This window comes from Drosophila biarmipes, chromosome 2R (assembly GCF_025231255.1).
Source record: "Drosophila biarmipes strain raj3 chromosome 2R, RU_DBia_V1.1, whole genome shotgun sequence".
NCBI lineage: Eukaryota > Metazoa > Arthropoda > Insecta > Diptera > Drosophilidae > Drosophila > Drosophila biarmipes.
Window position 1 is genome coordinate 2,514,710 of NC_066615.1, and position 20,438 is coordinate 2,535,147.

Below are 20,438 nucleotides of genomic sequence, written 5' to 3' on the forward strand. Positions count from 1 at the left end.
CTAAACCATAAATACACAAAGACAAATACCTTTTGATATTACGTTTTACATGTCAAGTATTCATATCTGTATCAACATTTGTAGTTGATATGATGTTGCACCATTGATGTGAATTCTTATCATTTTGATATAAAATGGCAATAGAAAACAGGTATTGTTCCATTTTTTCTCTGTGTAGTCAAATTGCAGCTGCCGAAAGGCAAATATATACAAGTTGTTGATCTTTACTTGATCAGCGTTTTTCAGCGATCATTGTAAGCTAATGTTAGTTACGTATTCCCTTACGTAAACATAAACAAATGCAGATATGTAACTTTGTTTTTCTTAAGGGTTGACTTAGTTCAATAAGTGATTCAAACAGTGAGGCGCTCTTGTGAATTTCCGAGACCACAAAGTTACGTCAATAATAGTTAAGACTTAGGAAGAGACTCCAAGGAAGTTACAAATGAATATTTGGCTTGCGGCAAAATCTTTTTTATTTTAAATCCACCAGACAACCAATTAAATCAATTTACTAGAAAGCAATAAAGGAAGTTAACTTCGGCAAGCCGAAGTTTTTATACCCTTGCAGTTATAAAAAATAATCAACTTTAGTTTAACCATTTAAAATTTGTATACCCTTGCAGAGGGTATATTGATTTTAGACAGAAGTTTGTAACGCAGTGAAGGAGACGTTTCCGACCCCATAAAGTATATATATTCTTCATCAGCGTCACATGACGAGTCGATCTAGCCATGTCCGTCTGTCCGTCCGTCTTTCCGTCCGTTTCTACACAAACTAGTCTCTCAGTTTTAAAGCTATCGGTCTGAAACTTTTCCAAAAGTCTTCTTTCTATTGCAGGTAGTATATAAGTCGGAACCAGCCGGATCGGATAGGAACTATCCGAACTATCGGGGAAAAAATTAAAAAAAAAGTATATCTTTGGTGTTTTTTAACGTATACCGTTCTAAGCTTGGATATAAACATTTTAAATTAGTTCTGAATTTCGAATTAAATTTTATCAAAATCAGCTATATCATATAGCTGCCATAGGAACGATCGGAAAATTAGTCGGAAAACATGAAATAAAAATTATATCTTTGGTGTTTTTAATTAGTTCTGAATTTCGAACTAAATTTTATTAAAATCGAACGACTATATCATATAGCTGTTATAGGAACGATCGGATAATTGGTGGTAAGTAACATGAAACAAATTAAAGATTTGGGGCTTTTTGATATATTATCTTATAATAATATTTTTATATTTTAAGGAATTTCGAATTAAATATAATAAAATTATTGATTATTTTTTATAACTGCAAGGGTGTACAAACTTCTGCTTGCCGAAGTTAACTTCCTTTCTTGTTTCATATTATTTTACCACTAAGTTATCGATTGTTCCTATTGCAGCTATATGATATAGTCGTCCGATTTTGATAAAATTTAATTCAAAATTCAAAACCGATTAAGAAATTTTATTTCCAAGCTTAGAAGGTTATATGTTAAAAAATACCAAAGATATATATATTATTATATATATTTTTTTCTTTTGCAATAGCTTCAAAACTGAGAGACTAGTTTGCGTAGAAATAATAAAAGCAAAACACTACAAATAATCATGGATAAATAAATATATGAATACATTATAAGCAAAGCGGATACAATAATAGATATGTGTTTTTTTACCGGAATTTTTATTGATAACGTGCATATGTAAAGGCCAAAGAGCAGTAGCAACAGATATCTGCCAAAAGACAAAAGCAGCGAGGGGCACTTTCTTATAGACGAACCCGAAGTGGTGGTTTTCAAGTGGTGGACAGCACATGCGCTGTTTCGGGCACGTGGAGGAATCTGTTCATTCATTAAAAATTCGATTTTGCGCCTGTGTGGATTCCATTGAACTCGAAGACTTTAAGGCGGATCCGCCAATTTAGACATGTTAGTCCTGTACACGGATTCAGCAGAAACGGTCGAGGTTGGCCAAGAAGCACGCCACGCCTGCTCGTGAAACGAAAGTTCAAAACACGAGTACACACCAAATAACCATGCCGAACTCGCCCAGAGAAATGTTCTTTTAATGTGCGATGGCCGTCGGTCGTTTTGCTGGTTGTGCCGCCAAAGCAAAAAGCTTACCCATGTAAATTTGAGTGTCAAATAGTTGCAGGAAATTGTGCGACGAACTGAATCTTTACTTGATTTACGTACAACAAAATAGTAGACAAGTGCTAAGAACAAGCGATCAATTATAGTTAACAAGGATAAGCTGCCCTCTACTTTCCGCTTTTTTGTATACCTCGTATTATTGGGAAGTGCAGAGTCTACCCTTCCCTTTGGTGAGTATTTCGATATTCATGTTCTAATAACTTGAAAAAGTTTGCGGTGCGTTTTTGCCAGGAACATCTTTAAGCACAAGCTAAAAGTTTACAATGAATATTTCATATACTTTCCCTTCCAAAGCAATAATTATAAAACCCCTTCACCCTTTCCTAAAAAGTACAGTTTCAGCAGCCTGCCCCTGGCGACCGAATGTGCGAAGGTATCTACTGTCAGGCCTACCGAAATTTTAAAATTGTTTATTTTCTTAGGAGGAAAACAGAAACCGCGTTGTTTGAATGCGAAAAAGTTTGACAAAATTAATTAAAGGACGACAGAACATGTCGTTATTTGGAGGCATGAAAGTAAGAAAGGCTTGAGTTCCATTTAGTCGGTCTCCATTCACGGTACTTCCCCTTTTTCTATCACGAATCGTTACTCCTTAAGCCTCAATAATATTCAAACCGATTTAACACATTTAATTACAGAAAAATAACTTTGCAGCCAAAGAGCCTCCTCTGCAGACTTTAGGGCCGATTACACTAAGAAATAATTCCATTTTTTGAAAAATACTTTGGAGTTCTTATCATCTCTGCCTAGAGCGGCTTTAAGGTGGTCAGTGCAGGGGGCATACATAAGCTGTGGAGTGCCTCATCTGGTCTGAAATTTTTATTCTTGGGACAGCGGGGCTTCCAGTTTAATTAACTTGGAATGGTTTTTTGCCCGGTCACAGGGGCAAAAAAGGCAAGGTTAAGGCAGTCTTTGAAAGTCTATACTTATTAAGGAAACTTGTGGTGCTCCTGGTGATAAACCTCCTGGGGGAACCCAATTCTTTCGACATCGAGCAAATCCCTAGCTCGATTCGTTTTCGTTCGTGTCAATGTCACAGCAGCTCAGTGACATTTAAAAGATATTCAAGGGGGTGCCGGCCGGGAAATTAGCATACTCGTTAATCAATCCGTCAACCAAATCAGCAATTGGCGTGCGAAAGGGCCACATCAGCAGAGATCAAATCAAGTCTGTCACTGACCTGGAGGCCCTGGAAAGTATTCACCTTTCAGCGGGCGAACTGATGAAGGTGTAACTGGCAGCGTAATTAATGCCACAGCCAGCTTTCCAGACTGCAACCTTATAAATAACTATTTTTTATATACTCTAATTTATCTTTTGTGTGCCCTTGTCCTCTTAAAGGTTTATTGTTTGACGCTGCAATGGAAAACTTTACGCATACTTAAATCCTCAGAATGAAGGCTGGGACCTGGCGGGGCTTTAAATGCTTTAAAGGCCTCCACTCTGAAACCCCTGGCCCGCAGACACCGCAAAAATGGTTCTTAACTCTTTCATCTCCAATGGCCCTTTTTAACCACGTCGTTCAGGACCAGGACAGGTTTGCGGTTAACAAAATTTAAAACACGCGCAAAAAGCGTTTTCAGAATGTGCCCACAGGCCCATTTTCGTTTACCGCCTGCAATTGACTAATACGAAGTGTGTTCAAAAAGTAAGGTGACTTTGTATTTTCAAGGAAAACTTTTAATTTATTTATCAACATTAATGTTGTCCCCTTCAAAGTAATCCCCCTCGATACCATACACTTATGCCAACGGTTTTTCCAATCCTCAAAGAACTTCCCATAAGCACTTTTATTATCTCTTCAATCGTTGCAAATCTCCGTCCTTTCATAGGTCTCTTTAGTTTTGGGAACAAGAAAAAGTCACATGGGGCAAAATTCGGTGAATATGGGGCATTATTGTGGTGTGAATATGGGGCATTATTGTGTTGGTCTCTCACAAGCAAAGATGAGTGAGCAGGGGTATTATCGTTATGCAAAAGCCATGAATTGTTTTTCCACAATTCTGGACGTTTCTTTCGTATTGCTTCTCGCAAACGGCGCATAACTTCCAGATAATACTGTTTATTGACCGTACGACCATATGGTAAGAACTCCTGATGCACCACGCCATGGTAATCGAAGAATACAGTGATCAAAACTTTGACATTTGATCGAACTTGGCGTGCTTTTTTCGGTCTTGGCTCACCTGGGCTCTTCCATTGTTACGATTGGTCTTTGGTTTCGATATCATAACCATATACCCATGATTCGTCACCAGTTATGACCCTTTTGAGTAAATCTGGGTCGTCGTTGACCAATTTTGGAACAAACTTCGCTGACACACGACTCATGCCCAAAACGTTTGAAAAAATTTCATGGCACGAGCCAAGCGATATACCGACATCTTCAGCAACTTAGTGATTCGACGATTTTCCAAAAAAAATTTTCTTCACTGCTTGAACGTTTTCATCAGTTGTTGACGTCCAGAGCGAGGCTCGTCACTGGCATCTTCCCGGCCATCTTGGAAGAGTTTGTACATTTTAAGAGTCTCGGAGCACTTAATTTTATTTTTTACACAAAATTTGATGCAAGTCCTTTGATCCATACTTTTCGATAGCAAAAAATCGCTAAGCACGCAAAACAACTTGTTACCTTTACGCCTCTCACAACTAAACAAAAAAGGGGATTCAATTAAAACTTGGTACAGATGTTAGGGAAGAGTGTACCAACATAATAAAACAAAAAAATTGATAATCGAAAAAATGTTGCCCGCGAAATTTGAAAAGTCACCTTACTTTTTGAACACACCTCGTATACCTATTATTTTGACTTTTGTGCTAGTCGTGTGAGTGACACATTTTCTTTCATACGTGACTCATGTTGTGTAACTATGGCACCGGAAGCGGATCGGATCTGTGAAATCCGGTCGGGCCTAAAATTGTTCCTGTCAGTTCTCAGATACTGGCCGCACCCTTAGCCATTGTTGACGCTAATGGATAATTTAATACACAGGAAGCACTGCATCAATCGGGAAATCTGAGTTAAAGGCCCGCTTAGCAAAGGGATATATATTTGCGAAATAACATTATTTAGATTGATTTAGATTTGCAGTCCTTAGTCTTTATAAATAAAGTTTTCTTGACTTTAATGCAGGGCGTTTATGTCAGCAACGGAATTTTCAAAAGTAGCAGTATGTGGCAACCATTTCCAAGGTAACTTCTAGTGCGCGACATTCGTTACCTCAGAAGATTGTCTTCGTGGCCCAGAACACAGGTTACTTAAACTTTTCATTTCACTTTTAAAATTTAGTCGCCAACAAATTACAGGAGAATTTTACTTGGGTGGAGGTTGGTAATTCGACTTCAATGTGTAAATGGCTTTATCAAGTATGGGCAGGCAATTTCTTCGATTTTCAATCTCATTAATAATCTTAGTAATAATAAATAATATTTTATTTGAGAAAATGTCAATGTGGCACCACCAAATTGATATTTATGTGTATATATAGCTATTTATTTGTTTTTTCGGGCTCCTAAATTGCTGGTTGGCTTAAAGGTCCCATCCCCTGCCATCATTATTGATGACAACATTAAATGTCGGCCAAATTCCAATCTCCTTATTGGGTTTTGTTCTGCGATTCCGCTTAAGACCTAAGCCCTTAAAAAAAGACAAATTTTTTCAATTTTGTTACTACAAATGCGTTTTCTTAAAGAGTGCGATTCGAATTATTATTATAATTAATTAGTTTAGTGTTTAACAGTTGCTTAAAGGGGCTGCCTCCAGCTATCGAGGATTTATTCCATTCCAAGCCCAAGTACATTAGCTTTCATTGGTTTTGTACAGCAGGCGGATTTAATCTGGTATATACAACTGATTAATGTGGCGCTGGTTATTAATGGCCAGAAGGCAGCGAAAGCACGGAACTCGAGCTTCTGCTCGGATTGCGGTGAAGATGAGCTTGCTTGTCCAGCATAATTAGGGTGATGTGCCCGTTTGATGAATGTTCAACTTGCCAGCTTGGGACACCTTTTGCGCAGGAATCTCGGACTCTTAATTAGCTAATATTTCTTGTGATTCGACGCAGCTGTTGTATTTCTGGTCTCTATTCACACTGAATACCCGTACTTCCTGGGTGCAAATACTTGACAGCTGTCCCAGTCCTGACTTCGAGCGTCATTAGGTTGCAACGTTCTGACGCAGAAAGGAATTCAATTACCACTCCACTCAGCCGTGAGATGGGAACTAGGCATGGCATAAGTAGGCTATTGAGTAAGTGAAGAAGATACTCTACCAGTAACGAGTATGATAAAGTTTAAGTCTGCAGCATCATGTTCTTTGAGAGGAAAGCTATTTTCCATAAATAGTCAATCGTAAACAACTCTGTGAGCGTGGATGTCTAGTCGAGGAAGAAATTATTTACAAAATACTATATTCTGATCGGTGCGTACAACACATTAAACAGCGTTGATGGGGAAGCATGGGCCATGACAATAAAAAGTAATTGAAAGTGCTGTGCAAGATGTGTCTATTAAAAAATGTGTATTCGTCGCGTGCCACTTAAAATAAATGAACCCGGTCAAAAAATTCGACCTATTTTTGTCTTCATACATTTTAGGTATTAAAATATCAATACTTCTAACTTTTAACATAGTCTTACTAAGTTCTAGAAAACAGAAAAAATGCTTGCAGCGATCGCAATGTCTTGTTTAAATTGGGCCCGGCAAACCAAAAGTTATATATATATAAGTGGTGGAAGTAGACAAACACATTAGATTTCTACGCGTATAATTTTTAGCAATTCACGTTTGAAGTAACTAGACATTTTAATGCAATTTAAAAGAAGTTCAGCCATGTAAGTTCATAGTGAAGATTTTTAAATCTTTATAAATGATTACCATTTGGAACGATATAAAATATTTGTCATGAACACATCAATAAAAACAAGAAAGGAAGTTAACTTCGGCAAGCCGAAGTTTGTGTACTCTTGCAGTTATAAGAAATAATCTACTTTAGTAATACCATGTAAAATTGTTAAGGATTGTTGCTGACTTTAATGATACTAAAAAAAAATTGTTCACTCTTTTTTAAGACCATTTTTTTTGACATCTATATGTTAGAGTGGTTTTTTATACCCTTGCAGAGGGTATAATAATTTCAGTCAGAAGTTTGCAACGCAGTGAAGGAGACGTTTCCGACCCCATAAAGTATATATATTCTTGATCAGCATCACTAGACGAATCCATCTAGCCGTGTCCGTCTGTCCGTCCCTTTCTACACAAACTACTCACTTTTAAAGCTAGCGGGCTGAAACTTTTCCAAAAGTCTTCTTTCTACTGCAGGTAGTATATAAGTATAAGAACCAGCCGGATCGGAGAACTATATCTTATAGCCCCCATAGGAACGATCGGAAAATTAGTGGTAAAAATTATATCTTCGATGTTTTTTAACATATAACCTCCTGCGGAACGAACGAACGAATAAATTTCTTAAATTGTTAATTATTTAAAAGAATAACTAATAAGTAAGTAGTCTGCAGTAGCCTCGCGTTAAAAAGGGCGTTACGCAGGTAGCATGCCAAGTTCCACTCCTCTAGCATTCATAGTTCCCGAGATCTCATCGTTCATACGGACGGACGGACAGACGTACAGACGGAAATGGCTATTACGACTCGGCTAATGATCCCGATCAAGAATATTTCTTATCCTTTCGCATAGCACATACTGACGAATCCAGTATACCCTCTACGAGTAACGGATATAAAAGGTCATTTAAAGAAAGGGATTCATTGGAAATCGATTCGTTCCATCGGTTTACAACCAAAAACTTAAACCGTCTTCTCTACGATAAAGCAGCCCCGCCGCTGAGAAGTTCTGAAATTCACTATTTCGGTATGTGACATATGGTATATTTATATTTCCAGATATTATTTTTTCTTTACAAAATATATATAAATTTTAGGGTAGGAATAATTTTAAAGTCATTTATTCATTTTACCTTTGCAGAGGGTATTGTGATTTCTGTCTGTCCGTCCGAGGTTTAAAACTATCGGGCTGGAATTTTCGGAGAAGTCTTCTTCCTCTTGCAGGTAGTATATAAGTCAGAATCAGCCGGATTGGACAACTGTCCTGTAACTCAAAGCAAAAAATCGTTCATCACTGAAGCTAGCAACAATCTTTAAAAATTTAACTTGGTGCTACTAACGTTGATTATTTCTTATACCTGCAAGGGTATAACAACTTCTTTTCCTGTGCTGGAATTTCTATTTTCAGCAAATAATTTTTAGATATGGGGAAATGATTTTTTTTTATGGGCGGTTCTAGCTTATGGTAACCAGTTGCTATACATTATAGCGAACATTTTATTTTTAGGTGGGATGAAAAAATAGACTGTTAACTGCGATAAAATCAGCGATAATTGAAAATCGTCCAAATAATGAATATATTCGGAAATGAAGTCCTCTCCTTTTTATTTTGAGCGCAATAACGCGCCAAAGGAAACCAAAACAAAGCCGAATCCAAAGCCTCAATCACTGCTGGTGATGGATGACGATAGGTCGTGCGGTGGGAGTGCGCCCTTGCCCTGGCTGTCCATCATGGCCGATGGAATGCTCACAAGTCGAACGAAAGTTAAAATTAATTAAAATACGCTACAGCTTGGCTTCCTCGCCCCACTTCATTTTTATTAAAATGCGAGTATGCTTGTTGATTTTCACCCATTTAAATGGCCATGCCAGCCGAGCTAGAAATCTCAAATATTTGCCAAATAATTAATCATGCCACTCTGCAGCCCGAAATCTCCGCCGGATCCGCACGAAGCTCCTGCGTTAGTACCAGTGCCTACACAGTACAATCCGGGTCAGCCCCCTGCGGACCACCGATAAGAACGCACAGCTTCATCATCGCGGGAGGATGTATGCTGACGACTGCCCGGATTACGATTAGTTTTTAAACGATGGCGGCGCCTAAAGTTGTCTGTGTGCCCCGCTGCCCCCTCAGGGCAGAACACAGGTGGAGGCGCCTAGGCCATTTGTTCCGCACGAGGAGGCACGTCCGCCGATTATTCAGCACCACGACGAAAATAGAGTAATCAATTATTACTCACGCAGCTGTTCCCCCGCATACCCACTCCAAGCTAGATCCCCGCTCATAAATCCGTTTGTTTTGGCCAGTCAGCGGCCCGTGGAGGGGGGGAGGCAACCGTGGGCAGGTACAGAAACTCGCTGTCTTTCCAGAAGTCCACGAGCGTTCGCTGCTGCGGGAGAGCGTTTAAGTGCTCGAAACATCTGGTGAAGAGCTGGCCCTGCCTCACGTGCCGCATGTGGCCTGCAGCCACCGCGGACATGAACATTTCCACTGCGGAGTCCTGGCCAGCGCTCCCCCGCACCGGCACCGCCCGCATGCGCAACCTGTGCGTCTTGGCGGCGTCCACGTCGACTAGCACGGTACGGGTCGCCAGCCGGTTGTATACACTCCGGTTGGGCACGTCGTCCACAAATATGTCAAAGTGGTCCACGCGGTCCAGATCGTGGGTAAACCATTGCAGCAACAGCGAGCCCACATCCAGGCGCGCCGCCCCGCAGATGCTCACTGGGAAACTGACCCGCGAGGAAGGATGCCGACGCACCCCGTGCAGCTCGGCCACAACCTGGCGACGCACCGCAGCCAGGGCGCAGAGGTCCATAAAGAAATTCTTAGACAGCAGCTTGGCCTCAAGTCGCCTTTGTCCCTCGGGCGACTGGTAGAAGTCGGCTTTTCTGACCGCGCGCCGCATGTCCTGGCAGTGGTGGCAGCTGCACTGCGCCTGGTACGTCCGGCAGCTGGTTGAGGCCTCCTCGACGTCCGCGCCGGATCCCTCTCCGGGCTTGCTGGTCTCCGCTTCGTCGGGACTGACCAGAGCGAAGGCGCCCTCCCCCATGGAGTCGGCTGTCCCGCTCCTCTCTCGCTCCGATGCGGTGGATTGGGAGCGCCTGCCGAGGCTTTTGGGCGAGCTGCGGCGGGAGCCCCTTTTAGCCCCGGACTTGGTCAAGACGGCTAGGTCCAGCCTCAAGCCAGAGCTGTCGGAGCTCCTGCGCCTCACGTTCGGTGATGGGCCTCGGCTGCTTCTCCGCCTCAACTGGCTCGATAGTCGCGATTTCTCGGAGTTGGGCCCGGAGGAGCTTACCAAGGCAAAGGTGGTTTGCACTGCTAACCCAGCCTGCTCGCTTCGGGGTGACAACTTTGGCGACCTTTTGGGTGAACTAGCGGGGGAAGCCCACTCTGTACTGCGGAGAAGTCTACTACTTGAGCGGTTTTTCGAAAGGGAGCGCTTTGGGGAGCTCGCTAACTTTTTCTGAGCAGGCATTATCTTAAATTTGAGAGGACTGCTACTCCTTGACTTCGAACGACTACCGGGCGTCCCGCCTTCCAAAGGTGGCTGCGATCGCACCCTTCGCAAAACTGGCTCTGCCGAAGCATCCGTTTGGTAGCCAGCCTCAGTGCTGGCCAAGGTGGTCCTGGGCGAGTAGCCCGTCAGCGGGGTGATGTCGGAAAGGAGGCTTGTGAGATCGTAACTGGTTTTTTTGAGGGAGTAGTTCGAATGGTGAATGGTCGGTGTCATTTGCGAGGAACTGGGGACGGAAAACTGGAGCGGCAAGTCGGTCAGAAGCGTGTCGTTAGGCTGGCTGAGGTAGGGATTTTCCCCACTTACGACCTGAGAGGAAGAATCGGTGGGAACCGGCGAAGGCTTGGGGCTCGAGCTAGAGCCGTTGCTCTTTATAAACTTATGGAAAAGCCGCTTCGCAGTTGTGAAAGATTCGCCCGCCTTGACAAGAGCGGCTGTGCTCCTGAGGAAGTCCTTCATCGAGGTGGCGGTCGATTGGAAATTCGGTGACTGCTGAGAGTTGGTCGATCTACTTTGAATCAAGGCACTGCTTTCTGGGGTTCCTGCAGTTTCTTCGAGATCTCTCTCCTCGGAACTGCGACTATAGGTTCTCGTACTCTCCTGCTGTCCGGAGGTCATCGAGCTCCGACTACCCTCCGGACTTACAACTACAAATACGGGGGGTTCCCGTTCGGTCCAATCGCCGAAGCACTTCTTGATTGAGTTCTTGACAGTGAGGTTGGGCATGGGGTTCCTGCTACTGCCCGATGGAGGCGCAAGCATTTCCTCGGGCAACATAATTCTCACCCTCTTGGACATACTGATAATTTAACTGTGACACTCGAGAGTGATTTATGGAGTTTTACACGACCGTGAAAGATGTTTACTAATCGAAGCATTAAGTGTGCGTAGGCACTTCCACTAAACTGCCATCTAACTCAAGGGCAACTTTGATAATTCCTGACCGCCGGCATTTTGCTCGCTGAAATGCAAGAGCAAACCCGCATTTAATCATCATCAATGGCGACTAGTGTGCAGACCTGCAGGGGAGACCCTGCCTTCATTTTTATTTATTTTTTGTGAATGCCGCCATAAGTTCCTCATCATTTCCCAAATAGCAGGACCCAATTTGCATAGCTCGCAGACCTTTCAACCTACATTAAATATATAAAAGGCTTGCGAGCCTCGAGTCACCCCCAATATTTTTCGGCTCAAATTAGAGCTGCATGGAGCATAATGAGTTGCCGATGGGTTCTCGTCCCTGCTTCAATGTTGGGTTCTGATTTGAACCTCAAGGCGTACCAAGTTTGGCTTTAAGCAGTCTTCCCTTGGTAAGCTCATTATTCGGCTTGGCTACTCACAAGACACAGGGAATGATTAACCCACACGCCGCATTGCGCATACGCCGCGTTTCCACAGCTACAGCCAGAGCACGCAAGTGTATTAAATTAGGTTTGATATATGACTTGTTTAACACCTAAAACATATTCCGAAGCGAACTACAGTGTCTTCTTTGGGTAAATACTTGGAAAGTATTTTTATACCCGTTACTCGTAACGGGCAAAAAAAATACTAGATTCCTCGGAAAGTGTCTAGCCATGTCCGCCTCAGTGTAGGCGCTACAGATATTCGCGGATTGTGGGCGTTAGAGTGGGCGTTGCACCCCGCAAACTTGCGATGCGCAGGGAGCCCAGGAATCTGCATGCCAAGTCTGCCTGTTCTAGCTCTTATAGTTTCCGAGATCTGAGCGTTCATACGGACGGACGGACAGACGGACATGGCTAGATCTACTCGGCTAGTGATCGTGATCAAGAATATATATACTTACATAAAAATAAATTATTAAAAGCAAGAGATTATTTTTATATTAAGTTTTCCGTTTTTTCTACACATACTTTATTTAAGTTTCTAGAAAAAATGTGTAAGTACGCAGCACAGTAACCAAGTGTGAGTATTACAGCAAGAAAAAACAACACTAAAATTGTTTAATAAGTTTAAGCAAAAACTTCTGATATAAAATAAGAACACCTTTTAACGAAGTGAGGGTTCGTGACGATCGCATCGTTAGTTTACAAAAGTTCTGATGTCAAATTTTGTCTATTTAAAGACACACTTTTGAGTACCTGTTAAGTGCGCAAAAATGCTTTACACAAATTTAAGTTTTTGCGTAAACTTTTAAACAGAACTAAACCTTTCACTGTTAAAAGCCCTCAAAAACCTAATATAATTTTAAACTGCTTAATTTTTGAAAAGGTCCACTGTGCAGTGCAAACAATGTAATAAATCGCTGGTTATAACAAAGGAAATCTGACATTGTCTTTGACTAGGCAGTGGTTCGCAGCGTGGTACAAACGTTTCTTTTGCTTGTCTCGTAAAGCTCAAAACTGCTCAAGTGCTGAGGCTTATCTAGCACATTCAGCTCGCACAAAAATCCCCAACCACAAATAAATGGTTTATAGGTATACCCGAAAAAATTTGAAAATTAAAATTTCAATTTAATAGTTTAGGACAATTTGCCACTCTGTTTCTTTTCGACTCTTAGGCGAGTCTGGACAGTCAAGTCTAATGATGGAGCCTATTGCCTCTCCACCGATCCCCTGGGATAGCCTCCTAAACTAAATTTCGTGTACACGGGCTCGGCTTAAGCGGAACCTTTAACTTTTCAACTTTCACTCAGGAAAAAAACTTATTCAAAAGTTTTTTCCTGCCAAAAAAGTTTCCTTATTAAGGGAATACTGATATATTTTTGGGCTGTTGCCTGCAGCTATTTAACGTCTTTGGGACAGTTTTTTAGTGGCATAAATAATTGACCGGCTGAGGGAATTTATTCAGTAGAGGAAAGGAGAAGACATCCAAGCTAACACCGATTCCTTTGAATGGTGTCCGTTTTTAGGTTAACCCCATCAAACAAGGAGGGAGGAAATTATAACAATGCAGCACCGCAACGATTTCATGTGCTTGACATTGTTTAAAATTTTATTTATTCCCATTTATTTCATCAACACTCTTGTGATCCATTTGGCAACATAACCCTATTTCGGACCGGGGTCAATGGTTGTTGGCGAAGGACGGAGGTCATTACCGACAGGCCCTGCGTGGTCGAGCTATGTTCCATACAATTCCCCATTTGGCGGCGTTGAACTTTCTTTCCATTAATTAGTTATTAGATGCATCGAGGCGTCTGACACAAGGGAGATCCTGGGAATGCACATCTACGTTGCCAGCCTATTAGACTTTTCGGAAAAGCATCACGAGCTGAAATTGATAGAATTTCATTTGGCAAATGGGGAAACGCACACGTAGGCCGCAATCAAAATATATAAGTAACGAACGCGAAATCAATGGCAGCCAGCCAAAATTGCAACGATAGCTGGGGCAATCTACACTCAAATCGAAATTGAAACAACATCGGGCCAACGAGACAGTGAGCGGGGAAAGTCAGGCACCCTCGCAAGCTGGCAGCAGCCAGGATAAGCCCGCCTTGGAATCCGGAGTTACTCTCTGTATCGGTATTAGTCGGGCTTCAGGCTCAGCATCGCTTTCTGCTCGGGGTAAACGCATTTGATTGCGACTTGAAAGTGGCTTCTTCCTCACGAAGGACTTCGTATTGTCTTGAGTCGGGAGGTGGGGTTGCGGCCGGAAACGTCTTCTGAACAACCGAGCGCCGAGGAAGCGTGAAAGATAATCACAGCCGTAGGGTGAGGAAGAGGGCAAGAAATAATTGGATGTTCGAAAGAGTCGGATTGAACGGATTACCGCCAGGCGGATAGGAGGGCTTGCTTGGGGGAAATTTTTCGAAATTTATGACTATGGCCGTGTAACTTCGTGTAAAACGCAAACATGATCAGCGATTGCACGTTAGTGCGATTTTTTATTATGCAGATGCGAACACGGCACACAATCATAAATTCTATGTGCGCACCCAATGCACACGCTGCGTATACTGGTTATATAGGCGCCTCGTAAGGAATGAATTGGCCCGTCTAGATAAACCGCACCCTTTGCTCTTTGGGCTGGCAAATGCACACAGTTTAAAGCTGTCCAGGCCGCCAGCAACAGAATAAGCTCGAACTGACGAACCCACTCTTTCTCTCTCCATTTTCTCCCTTAACAGCTTCCGCCGCCAGCTGGAGAAAGTCATTCTGCCGGAGCGGGCCATCAACCGCCCTAAAGAGCTCTGCGGTACCGGCCGAAAACAATGTGCAGAATAAAACACGACCCCTTGGCAACACCAGGCACTCCAACAATCACAGCAGCGACATAGGCATAGAGGAACAGGCCGAGGACCTGCGGCTTCGAGCCTTCGCCGGACGGAGCAGCCCTCGGAAGCGGAAGCGGCCCGGGCGAGGCCATAAAACGCCACTCTTAAACATCGGCATTGAGACATCAGACCCGGGAGCGGCTCACTCGAACATGTACGTTGCCCTTGTGGACGTGGGCCAGACGCTGGCGGCCGGCCTGGCGGACGGGGCCAATGAGAGCGTCCTCATGGCAACGGGACATGCTGCGGAGCAGGAACAGGGTCACTGGGTGGGCCAGAACGCCAGCGGCGACGGCGTAATGGTGCCTTATGTGCCCGTGCTGGACCGCCCGGAGACGTACATTGTCACCGTGCTGTACACACTCATCTTCATTGTGGGAGTCTTGGGCAACGGCACGCTGGTCATCATCTTCTTTCGACACCGCTCCATGCGCAACATACCCAACACGTAAGTGGATACAACGCGCCCGGTGGGGATCTCGCAGCGGGTGGCCTTCGTTGGACCAGTGTCGGGCCGGGAATAACCTTTATTGGTGGGCTTCCTCCTTGATATGGTCTTCCCCGGGGACCGCCCTCTCACGGTCCATATATAATAATAATAATACGTCTGCTCACTCGGACCCAAAATGTGCTCGTCACTCTGCGAACGGTGCTGGAACTGCCACTCAAAACTCATGGGCTGTCTTGTGGGCGGCATTTGACTGTATTGTTCTGGCACAACCCTTCCTTCCCAGCCTGAAAAGAGAATTCAAACCGCCTTCTAGTTCCTGAGAAGCGAACACCGAAAATCATGTCAAGCCATCCGTTGGCTGCAAACAATTTAAAGTTGTGAAGTCCGCAAAAAAAAAATTACATTTCAATACTTTGAAAGTATTCTTTGAATGAGCATTGCACAGTCGCTTTGCAAATCCGGTGTCGTATCCAGCCCAGAGAATCGGCAAGCTGTTTTCGGTCCCGGTTTTATTTTGTTTTGTGACAAGTAAACTACAAAACATAGCTGAACCGACAGCTGGCGAAGGAACTATAAAAGAAGGCGATCTGCTATGCAAATGCTTATTACTTTTCAAAGTTGGGCCATCTTATAAGTGACAAAATTAAACTAATTCAATGGTGGGTTCCGTTAAAAGTTTCTTGACCCAGATGGAGATAGGAAGAAGATGGAGTTGAGTATGGCCTTTCAGGCAGCTTGTCAGCCATTAAGTTGAAGCTCTTGGACCGCATTTGGTCCATTGGCGGGCTGCAGGTGGCCGTGTTTTCGCACTGATTGCCCGCAAATTGCCACTTTCAACACTTTGCTTCGAACTGGTTGATTGCGGTGGGTCAGTATATGTGATTGCTAACGCAATCTTCCTGCCACTGATGCCAAAGTTAGCAGTTTACTCGCCAACTTGCTCGTAACCGTTTGTCTAGACACAATGGCTGGGACGAGTCAGGTTGAAACCCGCTCGCTCGCCATTAGCCCAATTCAGAAGCTCTAAAGATTCCTCCCACCTAGGGCTCAAGTTCTTGCCCTAGCTGGTTAACTAGGGTCGTTGGCGCGTCAATGTCAAGCCAAATCGTCCCCTTAACAACTTGGGTTTGAATTGGGGTGGAAGGCATTTTAGAAACAATGTGCGCTTCGGGGCCCTCCCAAACGTTCTTCACTTGTCCTTGGCAAAAGGAAAGGCTTTCCAGGTCAAATGAGAACCCGTTTCGAAATGGCGAACATCTGGCGGGGTAGGGGAAATTCGTCAGCAGGAAGTCTATCCTCTTACCGACTAAACACTCTCGCAGCTACATTCTGTCCCTGGCCCTGGCCGATCTGCTGGTTATCCTGGTGTGCGTTCCCGTGGCCACAATCGTCTACACGCAGGAGAGCTGGCCCTTTGAGCGGAATATGTGTCGCATTAGCGAGTTCTTCAAGGACATATCCATAGGAGTGTCGGTGTTCACACTGACCGCTCTGTCCGGGGAGCGGTACTGCGCCATTGTGAATCCTTTACGCAAGCTGCAGGTGAGTGATGGGAGGACTGACATCCGCGGATGAATAACCGCCTTTCTCCCTACCGCACAGACCAAGCCCCTCACCGTATTCACCGCTGCGATCATCTGGATTCTGGCCATCTTACTGGGAATGCCCTCAGTCCTCTTCTCCGACATCAAGTCCTACCCCGTGCTCACGGCCATGGGCAACATGACCATCGAGGTGTGTTCCCCATTCCGCGATGCGGAGTATGCAAAGTAAGTTGATCCCGCTTCTAAAAAATCATAGGCACTGTTTCGGGCCAGAACTACGCACAATATAATGGTCAAGATGTTGGTCAATGAGCCTGAATCGGTGCAAAGGAAGTTCGAATTTTGAATTCATGATAACTGCAAGAGCTCACTGCCTGCGAGCGGTCCTTCCATGCCGCATTAATCATGAGGGCACCCATTCCCCAAAGCTGTCTTCCCCACCACCTGATGCAGCTGGTTTCTCCTGGTCCACCCTCTTCACCTAATTCTACTTAAGCTCGCAAACACCGGCAAGTTGAACTTAATTCCTTTTCCTAAATGTAGATGTTGTGGCGCAAGTTGAAAATCCTTGCGTGGGGCTGGCGTCATCTGTTGCCACATAATCTACTTGTGATGTAATGTGCACAGAGCCTGCAAAAGGGGCGACGGACGTTCCTGAACAGCCGAGGTCGCCCATCAACTGGCCGCTAATTTATACTCGTTGCTCCTAGAGTAAAAGGGTATACTATATACGGATAATATAATGTAACATCTAAAAGGAAGTGTCTCCGGCCATATAGGGTGTATTTATTCTTTATCAGAATCACTAGCGGAGTCCGATCTAACTACGCCTACGATATCAGAAGAAACGATATCAGCTGGAAAGTTATGACCAAGACACTGATAGGTGGTGCTTTACAATGTCTATTTGAAAAAGATCTCATAATCCTTGCTCCAGCCGAAAAGATACCAAGTTTAATGACTCCCTTCTAGGTTCATGGTAGCTGCGAAAGCTCTTATATATTACCTGTTGCCGCTGTCCATCATTGGAGCGCTCTACATCATGATGGCCAAGCGCCTTCACATGAGTGCCCGCAACATGCCCGGGGAACAGCAGAGCATGCAGAGCCGCACCCAGGCCAGAGCACGTCGTCATGTGGCCCGCATGGTGGTGGCTTTCGTGGTGGGTAAGTCATCGCATTCCACGTTCTGCATTCCGCCATCCGACTTCCTACATCCGGCATGCTAGACCCAGCATCCTGCAATTCGAGTCCCGAAGACCCAGGGACACTCTAATTGGCTATGGGTTGTCTTTTCAGTGTTCTTCATCTGCTTCTTTCCGTACCACGTGTTCGAGCTGTGGTACCACTTCTATCCCACGGCGGAGGAGGACTTTGATGACTTCTGGAACGTGCTACGCATCGTGGGATTCTGCACGAGGTGAGGGGACCAGCAAGTTTAATCGAGCTCTTTCAGCAGTTTTTGGTGGCTCTTCCTCGCCTTACCCTCTTAGGGGCACATTTTTCTTGATCCCCTGTTTGCTCTCGCTGTCCAAGCCTTCCTTGAGGAGTTCCAAATTTATGTCCAGCCCGCACCGCCACCCCCATGGCAGCAGCGAGAATGCATGGTCATCACTGGGCGACTCTTTTTAAAGTTTGATGCACTCGGTGGCTGCTTTACCCTTGGCCGTGGCTTTTGGCATAATTTTTAATTCCTTCCTCCCCTTCCGATTACCAGAACATTCATTTTTGTTGACAGCCCACCCCTCACAATTTTTCATCCACCCCTTTGTTGACTTATATGTGTCAGCAGTTTGGCGGAATACTTCGCTGCAGTGCGGCTGGACTGAATGTAATTTGCATTTTGCACAAGTGGCTGAAAATAAAATGCAATATAGAAGATATCTGGGGAATGGGATATAGGCAAGTATTGAAGTGGACTGCACAAAATATTGTGTTTTTTCGTTAGGTTTAAAATAATATTTTATTTTATTTTTGGAAAGACATAGTAATGTATGAAAATGAAGTATTTAAAATGGGACAGAACGTCGTTTTCCCTGCGAGTAACTAATATGAAAAGTGTAAGACGGCTGTTGGCCCCTTTTCACTGCCGAATTCGGTATCGTTAATTTACAATAACGTCCTCAATTCGCAGCTTCCTCAACTCGTGCGTCAACCCCGTGGCCCTCTACTGTGTCTCTGGGGTGTTCCGGCAGCACTTCAACCGCTACCTGTGCTGCTTCTGCGTCAAGCGGCAGCCTCATGTGCGGCAGCACTCCACAGCCACGGGGATGATGGACAACACCAGCGTGATGTCGATGCGTCGCTCCACCTACGTGGGTGGAGCCGGAGGGGTGGGTGCTAATCTGCGAGCCTCCCAGCACAGGAACAGCAGTCTTCACCGGCAGGCCTCGACGCCACTGCAGCACGGAAATGGTCACGGAACTGGGGGGGACGAGACGGGCCATGGACCTGGCTGGGTATCAGGCGGTCGCGCAGCGGCCGTGGGCGAAAAGAGGTGAGGCACGCTCATTGTGCAGTTGCTGGATGAGGAGGCTGTGGTGTCCTCGCAGGCAGACGAGCAGCTCTGAGCGGAGATAATAGGCTTGCACCACCCTCACTTAGAAACGCACGCACTATGCACTCGACCCCATCCGCCCAGTCTGTCTCTGGCCTGCTAATTTGTTTGTTAGTACGGGGCTTGATAATCGCCAATCGCACCCAAGCCGCTTCGATTTGGAAAGGAGGATGTTATGTATTGTCGACGATAAAGCTTTTCCTGGGTGAAACGGACAGACGATTTGGGCACCAATAGCATTTAATTTAATTTAGTGCCGTTGTATATATTAATGATGCGTTAACAAGCTTTTCAACATGAAAACACATTTTCGTTTGTAACCGTGTTCCGTACCATAGTCGTATATTGTGTGTTAATTAAGCTTCCAAGCACACTAAATGTAACTCGTTCTTACCTGTCGCAGTGCAATAAAATAGAATAAGCCACAAAGCCAAGACCCAAATGGATGCATATACCTAGCTAATGACCGAAGATATAAATTGCATATACATATTAATAGGCTTAACCGATGTTAGCACATGCATACTGTAAATAAAGAATTCCATAAATGTTATTCTTATTTTTATTGAGTCAAATATTGAGAAACTTAACAGTCTAAATTTTAATAGTGCGGACCACAAGGACACCAAATATCCAGGCTTATGTTCGTATTCACCGTCTATTGGACCAATTAATGTACTGCTAGTTTTACCGTGACCATTAAAAGAGAAAAGCGGTTTCTGCTTACCTATTATTTTATTATAATTCCAGTTTTATAAGTCGTTACGAAAATGACCGAATACGTTTTTAAATAAGGCTGCTGGAGACGACTTCGGCCCAGTAAGGAAAAAGCAGCCGCCACGAAGCGTCAGTACACATCGAAATAATAAACTATAACCAACGATTAAGTGTCCTCTAATATTGTGCTAAAATTTGTTATAAAAAGTGCAAATGAGTCTGATTCAGAAATATATCAGCATTTAATGTAAAATATGCCTTTCTATCAATAGCCAATATCAAGAAAAATATTGCTACAGTCGAGTGCCTCGAATATCAGATACCCCTTACTCATATAAAAGACCGCAAGAGAGATGAGGGCATAAAATCAGCCAAAAGACTTTGGTTAAGATTTCAAGTTGACATCTAGAGGCGAATATTTTTTGG

The 20,438-nt window shown here is 44.0% G+C and overlaps 2 protein-coding genes across 2 annotated transcripts; one reads left to right on the top strand and one right to left on the bottom strand.

Moving 5' to 3' along the window:
• The first annotated feature begins 1,945 nt into the window (after positions 1-1,945).
• Positions 1,946-19,848, top strand: LOC108035480 (neuropeptide CCHamide-2 receptor). The gene is made up of 7 exons (XM_017111134.3): positions 1,946-2,315; positions 14,598-15,192; positions 16,518-16,737; positions 16,798-16,964; positions 17,712-17,905; positions 18,038-18,158; positions 18,873-19,848. The coding sequence occupies exons 2-7, from the start codon at positions 14,897-14,899 to the stop codon at positions 19,237-19,239; spliced, it is 1,365 nt and encodes a 454-aa protein (XP_016966623.1). The 5' UTR covers positions 1,946-2,315; positions 14,598-14,896; the 3' UTR covers positions 19,240-19,848.
• LOC108035471 (uncharacterized) lies at positions 8,779-11,414 on the bottom strand. The gene has a single exon (XM_017111123.3). The coding sequence runs from the start codon at positions 11,300-11,302 to the stop codon at positions 9,269-9,271; it is 2,034 nt and encodes a 677-aa protein (XP_016966612.1). The 5' UTR covers positions 11,303-11,414; the 3' UTR covers positions 8,779-9,268.
• Positions 19,849-20,438: the final 590 nt, after the last annotated feature.